Genomic DNA, 12771 nt, shown 5'->3' on the forward strand with positions numbered 1-12771 from the left:
TCTGTAAGCCACTACAGAGCTCCAGGGCTTGTCAGCCTCGTTGTGCTGGAGGTGAGAGAGTGTGTTCAGACTGCATGGAGCGGGGGGGGGGGCAGCAAGGGTTAACAACAGATATCGAGGTATCCTGCTGCAGCCTGCAGGTAGCTGTCAGAAGGGAGCAAGAGAGTGCCGTCTGCTCCTCTAATCTTGAGTTAAACAATCATTTAGCAGGATTATGTAATAGATATAGTTTAAGGATTATTTTTGAACATCAAAGTTGTTACTAATAAGTTATATAAATGTCATTCCTTTTTTGCTATATATTTGCAGGAACCATATTTGTTTTTTGGTTAAACTGCAGTTTACGTTTGCGAATGGTTAATTAATATTAAATATAAATAGCTGTCCTGGGCTTTGGTGCTGGTGCATTGAGGGACTAGAATGGGGATTGTACTCTTCGAGTTGGTCAGCTGGTAGTGGGTTTGGCATGTTTTCCTTTTGCTGACCTACAGAGGCACTATAACCTTTCTGATAGGAACTTCTGGACCTATTGCCAGGTCAAACATTATTTAGTTGCTAGCTAGGAGTTAGGTGTTGAGATCAGAAATGATCTGGTACATCACTGATGCACTCACTCCCTTTCACAAATTGCAAGGGGAACAGCACTACTCTACCATCCCACCCTTTGTTAGGCTTTGGCAGCGGAACTGTTCCCTCAATTTTGATGACAGCAAATGGGAAAAGGTCTTCCTATACACACACCAGTTCCCAGAGTATGTCTGTTATGAATATAAAGTCTTATCTAGGTGGTATAGGTGCTCCAACATTCTACACAACACCGAACACTTGCCGAAGGTGTAGTCTTTCCCCAGATTCCCCTTTTAATATATGGTGGAAGTGCCCTGGAATCACCATTTTTTGGCAAACAGTATATGAAGTATCTAGGAAATTATATGGTTCAGGCATCACAACAGACTTCTCTTTCTAGCTTTTTAACTTTATCAAGATGACGATGTCTAAGTACAAGAAATAGTTATTGTAACGGCTTAGGCCCGTATTCAATTTGAGCCGAGCGCGTTAACCTAATGCTGCCTTCGCCTGTTTTCCAGGCGTTAAAGTATAGCGCGCGTGCCCGCATATTCAACTTGAAAGTAGGTGAAAACGGCACCCGGCGATAACAAACGGGAATTTTTGGGAAATAATTGTAGGACCCCCCTAAAGATGTCCAGACCTCGGGGATCACTATGGGTACCCCCGTTTTTGCCTACAGAAGAAAGTCAGGGTTTTTAAATAGTCGCGGCTGGTGTTTGTTTCCCGACATTGAAGAAGTGATGCAGAAGAGGATTTACCTTTTTTTTTTCGTTTTTAAAAGTGGTCCCATCAAATTTGGGGTACATGAAAATGAGTACTAGCAAAAATTGAAGTCCCTAAAGGTAATTTTATAAATTCTGCAAAAATACACCTGCCGCTACCCTGCGCAATTAAAAAAAAACACCTGCCACATACATGGGGACCCCACCAGTATTAATTTTGTTAGTTTTGTTAGACAAATTTTTTTTGTCACCCCCAAATTTTTTGTTTTTTTTACATTTTTTTTGCAACATTTCGTTTTAAGGCGGCATTCCCAAAAGTAGAGGCTAATTTTTAGAAGCCTTCACCCGTAAACCCCAAATCTAAACTTTATTTCACTTACTATAGTTAATTAAAAAATTATCCCTGTTTTTTAAAAATAACCCTTCACCCCATTTACGAAAAAAAACTGGAATTTTCGGGAAATATGCCTGGGACCCCCCTAAAGATGTCCAGACATGGGGGATCACTATGGTACCCCTGTTTTTGCCTGCAAAAGAAAGTCAGGTTTTTAAACAGCTTTGCCAGGTCTTTTTCCCTGTCGTGGCTATTAGAAACCCTGACTTCCTTCAGGAGATAAAAATGGGGTTACCCATAGTGATCCCCATGTCTACACACCTTTAGGGCGGTCCCTAGAATATTTCCCAAAAATTCCCGTTTTTTTTAACCTGTAAAAAAAAAATTTGTAAAAATTTACAACAAAAATGACATAAGGTCCTCCCCCAAAAGCCAAACCAGCCCCAGGCTTGCCAGCCAGTGGTGGTTTCTAAAAATAAGGGGAACAAAATGTGTAGGGTTCCACCGTATTTTAGAAACCAACACCAGGCTGCTGGGACTAGTGCTGGTTTTAAATATAGGGGGCAAAAAAGACGTGGGGTACCCCCTATATTTAGGACCAGCACCAGACCCAACCGACTGGGGTGTAATGCCACAGCCCGGAGACCCAATCACCGGGGCTCCAGGTCCAAAGCATTACACCGCAAGTCGGTCAGCGCAAGCCGGTGATCTCGGGGGAGTCAAAAAAGGGTCCACCCTCTCCCGAGCACCACAGGCTTACGCTGAAGCCTGGGGCTCATCCCCATACCCCTGGAGCGGTGGGTATGGGGGCAATAGGGGGGCCAAATAATGTAACACTATTGTACTTTACAGTGGAACTACAAGTGCCAGCATGCCTGCCATTTTGCATCTGTGGAACTACAAGTGCCAGCAGACATGCGGCACCTGTAATTTCACTTTAAAATAGTTTAAAAAAGACAAAACACACACACCGTGACAGTATAACTTTATAACTTTATTACACACACCTACCCATTCACACATATACTTACCTATACCAGTTGAATCTGTCCCCTTCTCCACGTAGAATATCCCCAAAACATGGCACTGCAAATAAAAAAACATACTCACCTATATCCTGGCGCTGGTCTCCGCAGTAATCCACGTACTTGGCAAAATAAATAACCGACTACACAACGATTTTAAAGTTGCTAAAGTGACTTTAAAAAATCATGAAAAACCCTCCTGCCGCAAACACCTGCAATCAAAAAAACACTTGGGGCATACTTGGGGACTCCCCCAGAGTAAAGTTCACTATTTTTTAAGTTAAGTCAATTTTTGGGTGCCCTTAATTTTTTTTTTTTTTTGACACAGTTTACCTTTGGGGGATTGTCTGAAGGCTGCACGGGGGTTCCCGAAATGTTGCACGTCAAAACCCCAATTCTGTACTTTTTAACACCTGCCATTCATAGGCGATACTTTACCGCCTATTACATTGCATTGACTTAACGCCTAGGCGGAAAGTCTTTCAAATTGAATACGGAGGAAAACTAAAACAGGCGATAATGACGTCATCGGCGGTAAATTACCGCGAATCCGGACTTAACGCCTCAAATTGAATACGGCCCTATAGCTGTTATCCCAATATACGGGAAGGCCACTACCTCCCTGACAATATGGACTGGTTTCATAGAATTTAACTTTATATGTAAATGGGAGACATCACCCTATCTGCTATGGATAGAAAAACATAGTTCACCTCTATTTGGTTTGATTGGCTGGAGTTTAGCGAGTCTGATGATTATTTGCGTTATATCAGGTCTGCTTAGCAATATCCCCATCCTTTCTGCTTTTTCTCTTATCTTGTCACCCTCCTTCCATTTCTTGGAATTCAGTGATACACTGTTAATTTGAGATAGTGGATTTCAACTTAGTTTTGTTATTGTTTTTCTTATATGTCATGGTGAATGTGTAGTTTCTGTGACTTAGCGAAAACTGTACCATTGATTTAATTGATATACCGTTGATTGTTCTACATTTTGTTACTCAATAAAAACCAGATTGCAATATAATATATATATATATATATATATATATATATATATAATTAAATGGTCATTTGTATATTTGCTCCACTATAAGGCTCCTATTATTTAACCTTCTTCACAAATGTAAACTTTGCAAAGCTGTAATCACCAAGGAAGGAACAATGTACATAAATGTTACCTGCGAGAAGAGCAAGCGTCTGCTACAACATGTACATCAAAGCCTTTATCCAACAAGTCCAATGTGGTACTCTTTAAAAAAAAAAAAAAAGTTAGAAAAGATACATTTTACAATACTTGCAACTTGAAGTAGTTCATGGAAAAATATAAAAATTGGTTAATACTTTGTGGGTAGTATTCCCTGAAACATTCTATATTGTCCTAGACCACAGGTGCACAGCCTATTGATACAAACTGTACAAAATTTTATGTACACTAGACAATGATAATCAGTGATTATCAGACATTTCTGAACGTAGACAGACGATTTTTAGGGTTAGGTTTAGGCTGCGGTTAGGGTTATTTAACATGTCTATGGCCGTCATGCCGACTGCCGACTTTCACATTGTTGACATTAAGTAAATATTGCCATCCATGGTGACATTTTGGTGTTAACATTCTGAATGTTATTTTGGATGAAACTATAAAAGCAATATAATAAAAAAGTTATTGACTTTAGAGTCATAATGCTTTTTAGAGTATAAAATTATTGCTACTGATATCCTTCCTTACAAGGAACTATAGCTATACAATGTTGTACAATATACACTGGTGGGACAATGCTACTGTACAAAGAGGATTTTTGGGTACTTGCGTTGAAACCTTTTCTCCAGTTCATGCTGGGGGAAACCTGTAGCTTTAACACTAGCTCCTCCCCGCTGCAACCCCATCGTGCCAGTGCAACTTCAAAAGTGCCTGGCAAGGATGAATCAGAGAAAAGGATTCAACGGCAAGTACCCAAAAATCCTCTTTGTACAGTAGCATTGTCCCACCAGTGTATATTGTACACTCTTTTCTCTTTCTTCAATGATGGGGGACACTGGACCATGGGACATTCAACAGCCGCCCCCCAGGGGAGGGAACGCTCAGGCTGTCTGACCGGAGAACTGTATGCCCAAAGTGGGTGTCGCCGGATGCAAAACATGAAAAAAAAAAATAGATTACAAATAAAACAAAATACCAATTTGTGCTGTACTCCCCAGGCACTTAAATCATACTGGCATGATGGGGTTCCAGGGGGGGGGGGGGGGGAGGGGCTAGTGTTAAAGCTACAGGTTTAGTTTAGATAAGTGCCAGCTACTGCAGTCCCATCTACACCCCAAGGTCCAGTGTCACCCAATATTGAAGAAAGAGAAATATAAAGACACCTGCAAAAGCAACCTGGTCATTGCTTAATGTGAATTTCTAGCTGAAGGAGTGACTTGTAAAATAAATCTTGGAGTGTAGTATAATTTATATTAAGATTCAGATGAGGTTAAGGGTAAAGTGTAAACAGAAATGTATGGATTTTGGGGAACATTGGAGATTCATTACAGAAGCAAATGAGTACACAGTGAAGGGAGTGAAGGAAAGTTTAAGTCTCTGATATGCAAACTAGTTAAAGAGTAAAAATTAAGCTGTCTGGAAATATATGATCATAAAGTGTTTGTGAGAAGGCATAATTCATGTGGTAGGTCCACAACTCACATGCCAGATCATGGTCATTGGCTGATCCCAAGGGTCATTGATACTAAGCAGATATTGATCAGGGTTGCGGCCATATATTTAGCAATTTGGTATCAATGTGGACTAAAATGACTCTTCACACTGCTGCATATGAGGGTTAATCTCAGTTACTGGGGAAATATACCTGCACAGCACTTCAGTACCCGCAGTTGTGTAGAACTTTGCCGAAAAGTTATTGTGCGCAATCACATTTTCTACCTCCAAACACTGAGGTCATCTTCAATTGCTACTAGCCTTACACTGGGACATATCCCACTTGCTTCAGTTTCTATACCAGGGAACATACTGTGTCCCAGAACCACTATGATAACATCTAATAACTGAAAACATCACGTTATTATACATTACATAACCAAATCACAGTGTTGCGTCCTTACAATCCTGCTCATAATGGGCCCCATTTATGTACTAGGAACTGGATATATTATTACTCCATTCCCTGCTTATGCATCTGCAAAAACAGTGGAGACCTTGGGGCTACTAGATGCCGGGAATTTAATTTCCCTTTTGGTGTCAGTGTCTGTCTTTGTTACAGAAGCTCTGGATCTGCGTTACATGCCAGTTACTGATACCATACAGTGACAATAAATAGTGTGTAGGTGAAAGCTCATGTAACAGGAAAGAAAAATGTCCTAGCATTCAGCAGCCCAGCACAGCACTTAGCACTGTATCAGTATTACTTAAGCTCCATGGTAACGTTTCAGTAGAAGAATGCAGAAAACTACATACAGTATAAGGAGTGGGATAAACCAGTGACATAAACAGGGATATAAACAGCACTGCAGTGGAGTAATGCCGGCCATACACGGTGCGATTAGAAACCTCACGATGTGCTGTACGATTGCCCTTGCGATTCCTCCTTTCAAAGCCTCCATACGATGTGATCAAATGGTGTACGATTGATAGTTATGTTCATACATACATAATAATACATCCTACACAATAGATCGCAATCTTACGGTTTTTCAGAAAGATGTACAATCCAACTATACGACGGCGGGGACGCGCATCAGCGTCGCAAACATACCAAAATAACACATGATGTGCACGATTGATCGTTACGATTGGTGAAAATCATGCATAAAAATAGCACAGTGTATGGGCCGCTTTATCCCCAGGGACTGAGCCCTATGACCAGACACAGGGTTTTCGGACTATGTAATATGGAGGAAAGGTGTTTGTTATAATTAGAGTGTTCATAGGTGTGTGAGTTAATTGGTTTTCGGTGTTTGTAAAGGAGAGGTTTATGTCCATTCCGTGGCTCGTCTTTAATTCTATGATTAAATATCATCTTTGGGCTTGTACTTTTATTCTGCTCATGGAAATCTAAATAGAGTTCTAATACCCAGAATACCCATAATCATTTTCATTACTTCAAATTAGTTATTCATTATAGCAGCAAAGTTTACCAAATGAATACAGAAGAAATTACATCAGGAATCACAGTAGGTTAAAAAGCTACACAATGGGACTCATTCGTGAAGAGTTTAATTTTATCCAGGGAGCATAAGAAAATAGCTGGTGTGCAAAGTGGTCGTATGTGACAAATACAGCTAGTGGGCGGAGGTGGTGGTTGGGAGTTAATAAGCTGGTGGGCAAAAGTGGTATGGTATGTGACAGAAAGCCAGGGAGGTAAGGACTGAAGTGGAATGTGGGGAGTGAACGGGCCTTAATGAATGGGAGATGAAGTGTGAATAAGATGTGAAGACTGGGTAGGCATTAAGAAAACTGAACTGGTTTGAGTTGAGATGTTGGTATTGACTGAAATGTGAACCCTGAGATTGAAGCTGGAGAGTGTGGCCTGAGCGGTGGAGTGCAATGCTTATGGCAATTGAGTCTGATGGTTCAGGCTACTGAATGATTCTGGTAACTGAGTGGGATGGATGTGAAGACAGTGTTATGTGGCGATTGAGGGGGGTGGATGTGGCGAGTGAGTATGATATTGTGGGGACTGAGTGTTATGTAACACTAGATTGTAAGCTCCTAGGAGCAGGGTCCTCCTCCCCACTGTCTCACAGCCTTCTTCTCTAGCACTTCAATGACAGACTTCACCTTCCCAGCTGTACTGTGTATGGAGAAATGTGTTGCTAATTGTTACTTGTGCTCTATTTATAAGTTGGTTACTGTATGGTAATGTAATGTTCTGTGTACCCTTTACTGTATGTACGGTGCTGCGGACCTCTTGTGGCGCCCTATAAATAAAATGTAATAATAATAATATGTGGCGATCGAGGGGGGTGGATGTGACGAGTGAGTATGATATTGTGGGGACTGAGTGTTATGTGGCGATCGAGGGGGGTGGATGTGGCGAGTGAGTATGATATTGTGGGGACTGAGTGTTATGTAACACTAGATTGTAAGCTCCTAGGAGCAGGGTCCTCCTCCCCACTGTCTCACAGCCTTCTTCTCTAGCACTTCAATGACAGCCTTCACCTTCCCAGCTGTACTGTGTATGGAGAAATGTGTTGCTAATTGTTACTTGTGCTCTATTTATAAGTTGGTTACTGTATTGTAATGTAATGTTCTGTGTACCCTTTACTGTATGTACGGTGCTGCGGACCTCTTGTGGCGCCCTATAAATAAAATGTAATAATAATAATACGTGGCGATCGAGGGGGGTGGATGTGACGAGTGAGTATGATATTGTGGGGACTGAGTGTTATGTGGCGATCGAGGGGGGTGGATGTGGTGAGTGAGTATGATATTGTGGGGACTGAGTGGGGTGGATGTGGCGAGTGAGTATGATATTGTGGGGACTGAGTGTTATGTGGCGATCGAGTGGGGTGGATGTGGCGAGTGAGTATGATATTGTGGGGACTGAGTTATGTGGTGATCGAGGGGGGGGTGGATGTGGCGAGTGAGTATGATATTGTGGGGACTGAGGGCCTGATTCAGACCCGCTCGCGAGCGGGTTGATATTAGGCCACTGCGCATGCCGGAGCCGGCTCCGACGTGCGCATGCGCGAGACCCGGCTCGCGACGGGCGCTCAGTCGCTCCGGGTCTCGCACCAAAAGGGGTTGGCTGTCGATTTTGATCGACAGCTCGCACCATTTTGGAGGCGTGGCGTGGGGGTGGCTTCACAAACCGAGGTGTTCCCATGCGAACGCCTGCCGTTTGTGGGCGGCCCCACTGACATCACCAGTGATGTCAGTGGGAGAGCTTCCGGCTCTATTAGAGCCAGAAGCTCTCTGTGGCTTGCGGCCACGAGACCCTACCACAAGGGTCTCGTCGCAAGCCCGATGGTCTTCATCGCGACCATCATCCTGGCCGCTCGCAATAGCTGTGGGTGGTCACCCACAGCTATGCGAGCGAGGCCCCTCAAAAAAAAAACACCCTGATTCAGAGAGAGTGCTCCTTCAGAGCGTCAGGCTCTGAATCAGGGCCTGAGTGTTATGTGGCGATTGAGGGGATGGATGTGGCGAGTATGATATTGTGGGGGCTGAGTGGAATAGCTGCACAAACCTTCATTTGCGTAGACTGCATGTTTTTATTTCAGGGAACACATACATCTGTATGATAGTGCTGAACCTGCAGCTAACCACAGGATGTCATGCCATACCATATCTGTATTGTGCAAGGAAAACATTTATTAAGACATCGGCCTTAATGGTCATAATCTCATTGCTTTTTAGAGCTTGAGTTACAATAGGTTTTAGAAATGTTAGGTTATGTGTAAGAGAAGCCTTAAACTGGACATGTTCACCTGTAAGGTTTATTGTGTATGGAATATATACAACTATAGATAGTGACAGGCTGTATACCATTAACCATGAATTATACACACCATAATGCATGCCTGTGTCTCAATGCCGCACAGGATAACAGAGCGCCATTTAGGGATGGACTGAAGCTCCTTCTCCACCTCAGGGGTCAGCATACTGAAACAGGTCTTCGAGTATTTTTTGATGCCATCAGCTCCAAGCTCTGGCACAGTAGGACCAAGTCCCTTTGGATATTGTTCAGTAACAATAACTGGCATTTCCAATAACTTGACAACCTATAAGAAAAAAAAAAAAAAACACTTAGCACTGTTAGGTTATTAGTAATAACTGATTCATTGATATACAAACCTCAACTGCATAATCATCAGCATCGTGCCCATCTCTGAATCAGGCCCTTAGTACACTATTAGCAAATTAAGGTAAGAGTGGAAATCCAGGTAAAAAGGCAAAAGGCAGTGGTCCCTACAGTATACGGTATCAGCGTCTCGCATCATTATGCTTATAGCGATTCCTTTGTGGAAAAAAAAAAATACTAACCCTAAGCATTTAGTATATTACAGGTATTAGCAAATAAAAATTCAGGAAAAAGTACGTAATATGGTTAAAGAGGGAAAAGGCATATATATGAGCGGCTTGCACCACGCATCATTCTGTTACTTTATACTAATTTGTTTGTGACAAAAAAATACTAAGGTTTAATGGTTAGCATTACTGCCTCACAGCACCGAGGTCGTGGGTTCAATTCCCACTACGGCCCTAACTGTGTGGAGTTTGTATATTCTCCCTGTGCTTGCGTTGGTATCCTCCGGGTGCTCCGGTTTCCTCCCACATTCCAAAAATATACTGGTAGGGTAATTGGCTCCCAACAAAAATTAACCCTACTGTGTATGTGTGTGAGCATGTGGTAGGGAATATAATGTGTAAGCTCCACTGGGGCAGGGACTGATGTGAATGGACAAATACTCTCTGGAAAGCGCTGCGGAATATGTGTGCGCTATATAAATAACTGGTAATAAATAAATAATCCTAAGAAGTTACTATTAGCGAATTAAGATACAATATTCGGCAAATAGTACTCAAGCACAGGAATTGCTACCCGTGGCGGAACGTCCAAGTGGCGCCAAGAGTCTCACGCCAACTGGTGCAAAAAGGATAGGTGTATGATGACACACCTGTTACTGCAGCTGGAAGAAGTGGGAAAAACCAAGAACGACGCTATGTTAAATATAAAAAAAAAAGTTTTGAACTTAATTATAACTGTCTACATAAAAAGATCAAAGCATACAGTACCCAGGAGTGCAGGACAGGCATAACCATGCCCCCACAATGCCGAGAATACACCAGTCTGTACATGATTCTGCTTTGTGGTGACGCACTCCATAGGAACATTGGGCCTGATTCAGCCGGACGATATTTGCATTCTGCGCATGTATCCTAGCTCGCGAACTGACCGTTGTGATCAGGAATTGATCGCAGCAAGCACGCAGTTCCGTTACACAGTGATTGACAGGAAGTGACCTTTTGGGCTGGAGAGTGGGGGTGGTCGTGTGAACGCAGGCGTGCCTGTGCATTTGAACGCCGTTACAGGGGCGTGCATAATTAATCCCCTGCGATTGTATACGTAGCCAGGGATCTAGTTTGGCGATAGGAAGTTTAGCAGTTTGTGAGGTAGGGTCAGGTCAACCACAACTGTGCGTATGGGTTCGAGTGTTACCGATGTTTTCGCTGACTTTCGGATGTATGTCATAGGAAGTAGGCGGTGTTAGGGTGATGAGGCTTCCTACCCCTGGATCACGGTATGCAAAACACTACTCCTGTTCTTAATTTTCCTTCCAGCCGGCTGGGGAGATGATGAAAACGCAACACACACTTGTGATGAATCCACTAAGCTCTCAGAGGCACATCCCCTTGGAGCCGTCTTTTATAAGTTCAGAAAACTGCTGTCTCAAACATTTGCCAGAAATGGTTTGACAGAAAAGAATACATATGATTGGTTTAACAAGTACATAGGATGTATCAATGCATCTTCAGTATGTCTTTTTTTTTTCACAGTGTCCAGACTTAGTATCCTATTCTGGGATCATTCAGCTGCTGTTGTCTTGTAACATGCTCGTTCAGCATAATGCTGGCTTAATCTCATGATATTTGTGTAAAGGAAAATGGCTTTTTCTGATAAATCATACAGTATGTTTCAAATAAACACTATAAATTATTATAGACTCTCACAATCCCCTCTTTTTATTAAAACATACTATCTTTCCCTTATTGGAGTCATGGCTTTCATAGTAACTATATTACTTCCATAGGCACCCTATGCAAGTAGATGCAAGCATCATTCATCACCTGAATACCAAGAATCCCGCATCTTTCCCTAGAAAGAGGGGTTTCTTCCAACATCAGTACTACAGAAAACACATTTCTTCTCAGGTGTGATCAATGTAATTCTTTCACACGCTGAACACTTTTCCCACTCGGAGGCACTCTTCTTATGTGTGACAAAGAGTCCCTACCGGTGCAGATGCCTTATTTACAATTTTCCTAAAATTATAAGATAGATAATTTTGCTCATTTTGTGGAATTGCTAATAAAATGATTATAACGATTACTGGATGAATGAGACCACTAAACATCCTTTTGACTGAAGGTGAGTTACCTGTGAACACATCCCACCAATGGTGCTGTAAATTATCTTTTAATTGTGTGGCTACTTCCACTAATTTCTCTGCTTCTACAATTGTCTGCATGATGGGCAGAATAGTTTACTTTCTGTAAGTGGTGAGCAAGTTTTTCTGTATTATTAATGGCATTAATGATACTTTGGAGATTAACTGTAAGGTATCTCAGTCACCTGAAATTCAAACTGTACATCTTCTTGTCTCTTCGCATAGAACACATAAGTAGTGTTCTTCCACCTGAGGTGTGTAACGTTAAATAAGCATCCAGAAAAAGGATTTGGTAAATTATAGAGGGAAGTTGTATTCATATCATACAGTCAGGTCCATAAATATTGGGACATTGACAGAATTTTCAGATTTTGGCCTCTATTCACCACCACAATGGTTTTGAAATGAAACAAACAAGATGTGCTTTAACTGCAGACTTTCAGATTTAATTTGAGGGTAATTACATCGAAATCGGGTGAACGGTGTAGGTTTACAACAGTTTCAATATGTGCCTCCCACTTTTTAAGTGACCAAAAGTAATGGGACTATCAACTCAAAAGCTATTTCATGGACAGGTGTGGGCTATTCCCTCGTTATTTCATTATCAATTAAGCAGGTAAAAGGTCTGGAGTTGATTCTAGGTGTGACATTTGCATTTGGAATCAGTTGCTGTCAACTCTCAATATGAGATCCAAAGAGCTGTCACTATCAGTGAAGCAAGCCATCATTAGGCTGAAAAATCAAAACAAACCCATCAGAGAGATAGCAAAAACATTAGGTGTGGCCAAATCAACTGTTTGGAACATTCTTAAAAAGAAAGAACGCACCGGAGAGCTCAGCAACACCAAAAGACCCGGAAGACCATGGAAAACAACTGTGGTGGATAACAAAAGAATTATTTCCCCCGTGAAGAAAAACCCCTTCACAACAGTTGGCCAAATCAAGAACACTCTCCAGGAGGTAGATGTATATGTGTCAAAGTCAACAATCAAGAGAAGACTTCACAAGAG

General features: G+C 41.9%; 1 protein-coding gene across 4 annotated transcripts in view; it reads right to left on the reverse strand.

Moving 5' to 3' along the window:
• Positions 1 to 12771, reverse strand: part of ISOC2 (isochorismatase domain containing 2) — a 65507-nt gene that overhangs the window by 13515 nt on the left and 39221 nt on the right. For 3 of the 4 annotated variants that reach the window (XM_088444571.1, XM_088444572.1, XM_088444574.1), the window contains exons 3-4: positions 9161 to 9373; positions 3832 to 3902 (exon numbers count right to left, since the gene is read on the reverse strand). In XM_088444571.1, coding sequence (XP_088300697.1) covers positions 3832 to 3902; positions 9161 to 9373 — 284 coding nt within the window. Of the gene's footprint in view, positions 1 to 3831; positions 3903 to 9160; positions 9374 to 10388; positions 10859 to 12771 lie in introns of those variants that run through there. The other variant, XM_088444573.1, reaches the window with a different exon arrangement.

Source organism: Taudactylus pleione, unplaced genomic scaffold (genome assembly GCF_031769625.1).
Source record: "Taudactylus pleione unplaced genomic scaffold, aTauple2 ptg000366l, whole genome shotgun sequence".
In the NCBI taxonomy this organism is placed as follows: Eukaryota; Metazoa; Chordata; class Amphibia; order Anura; family Myobatrachidae; genus Taudactylus; species Taudactylus pleione.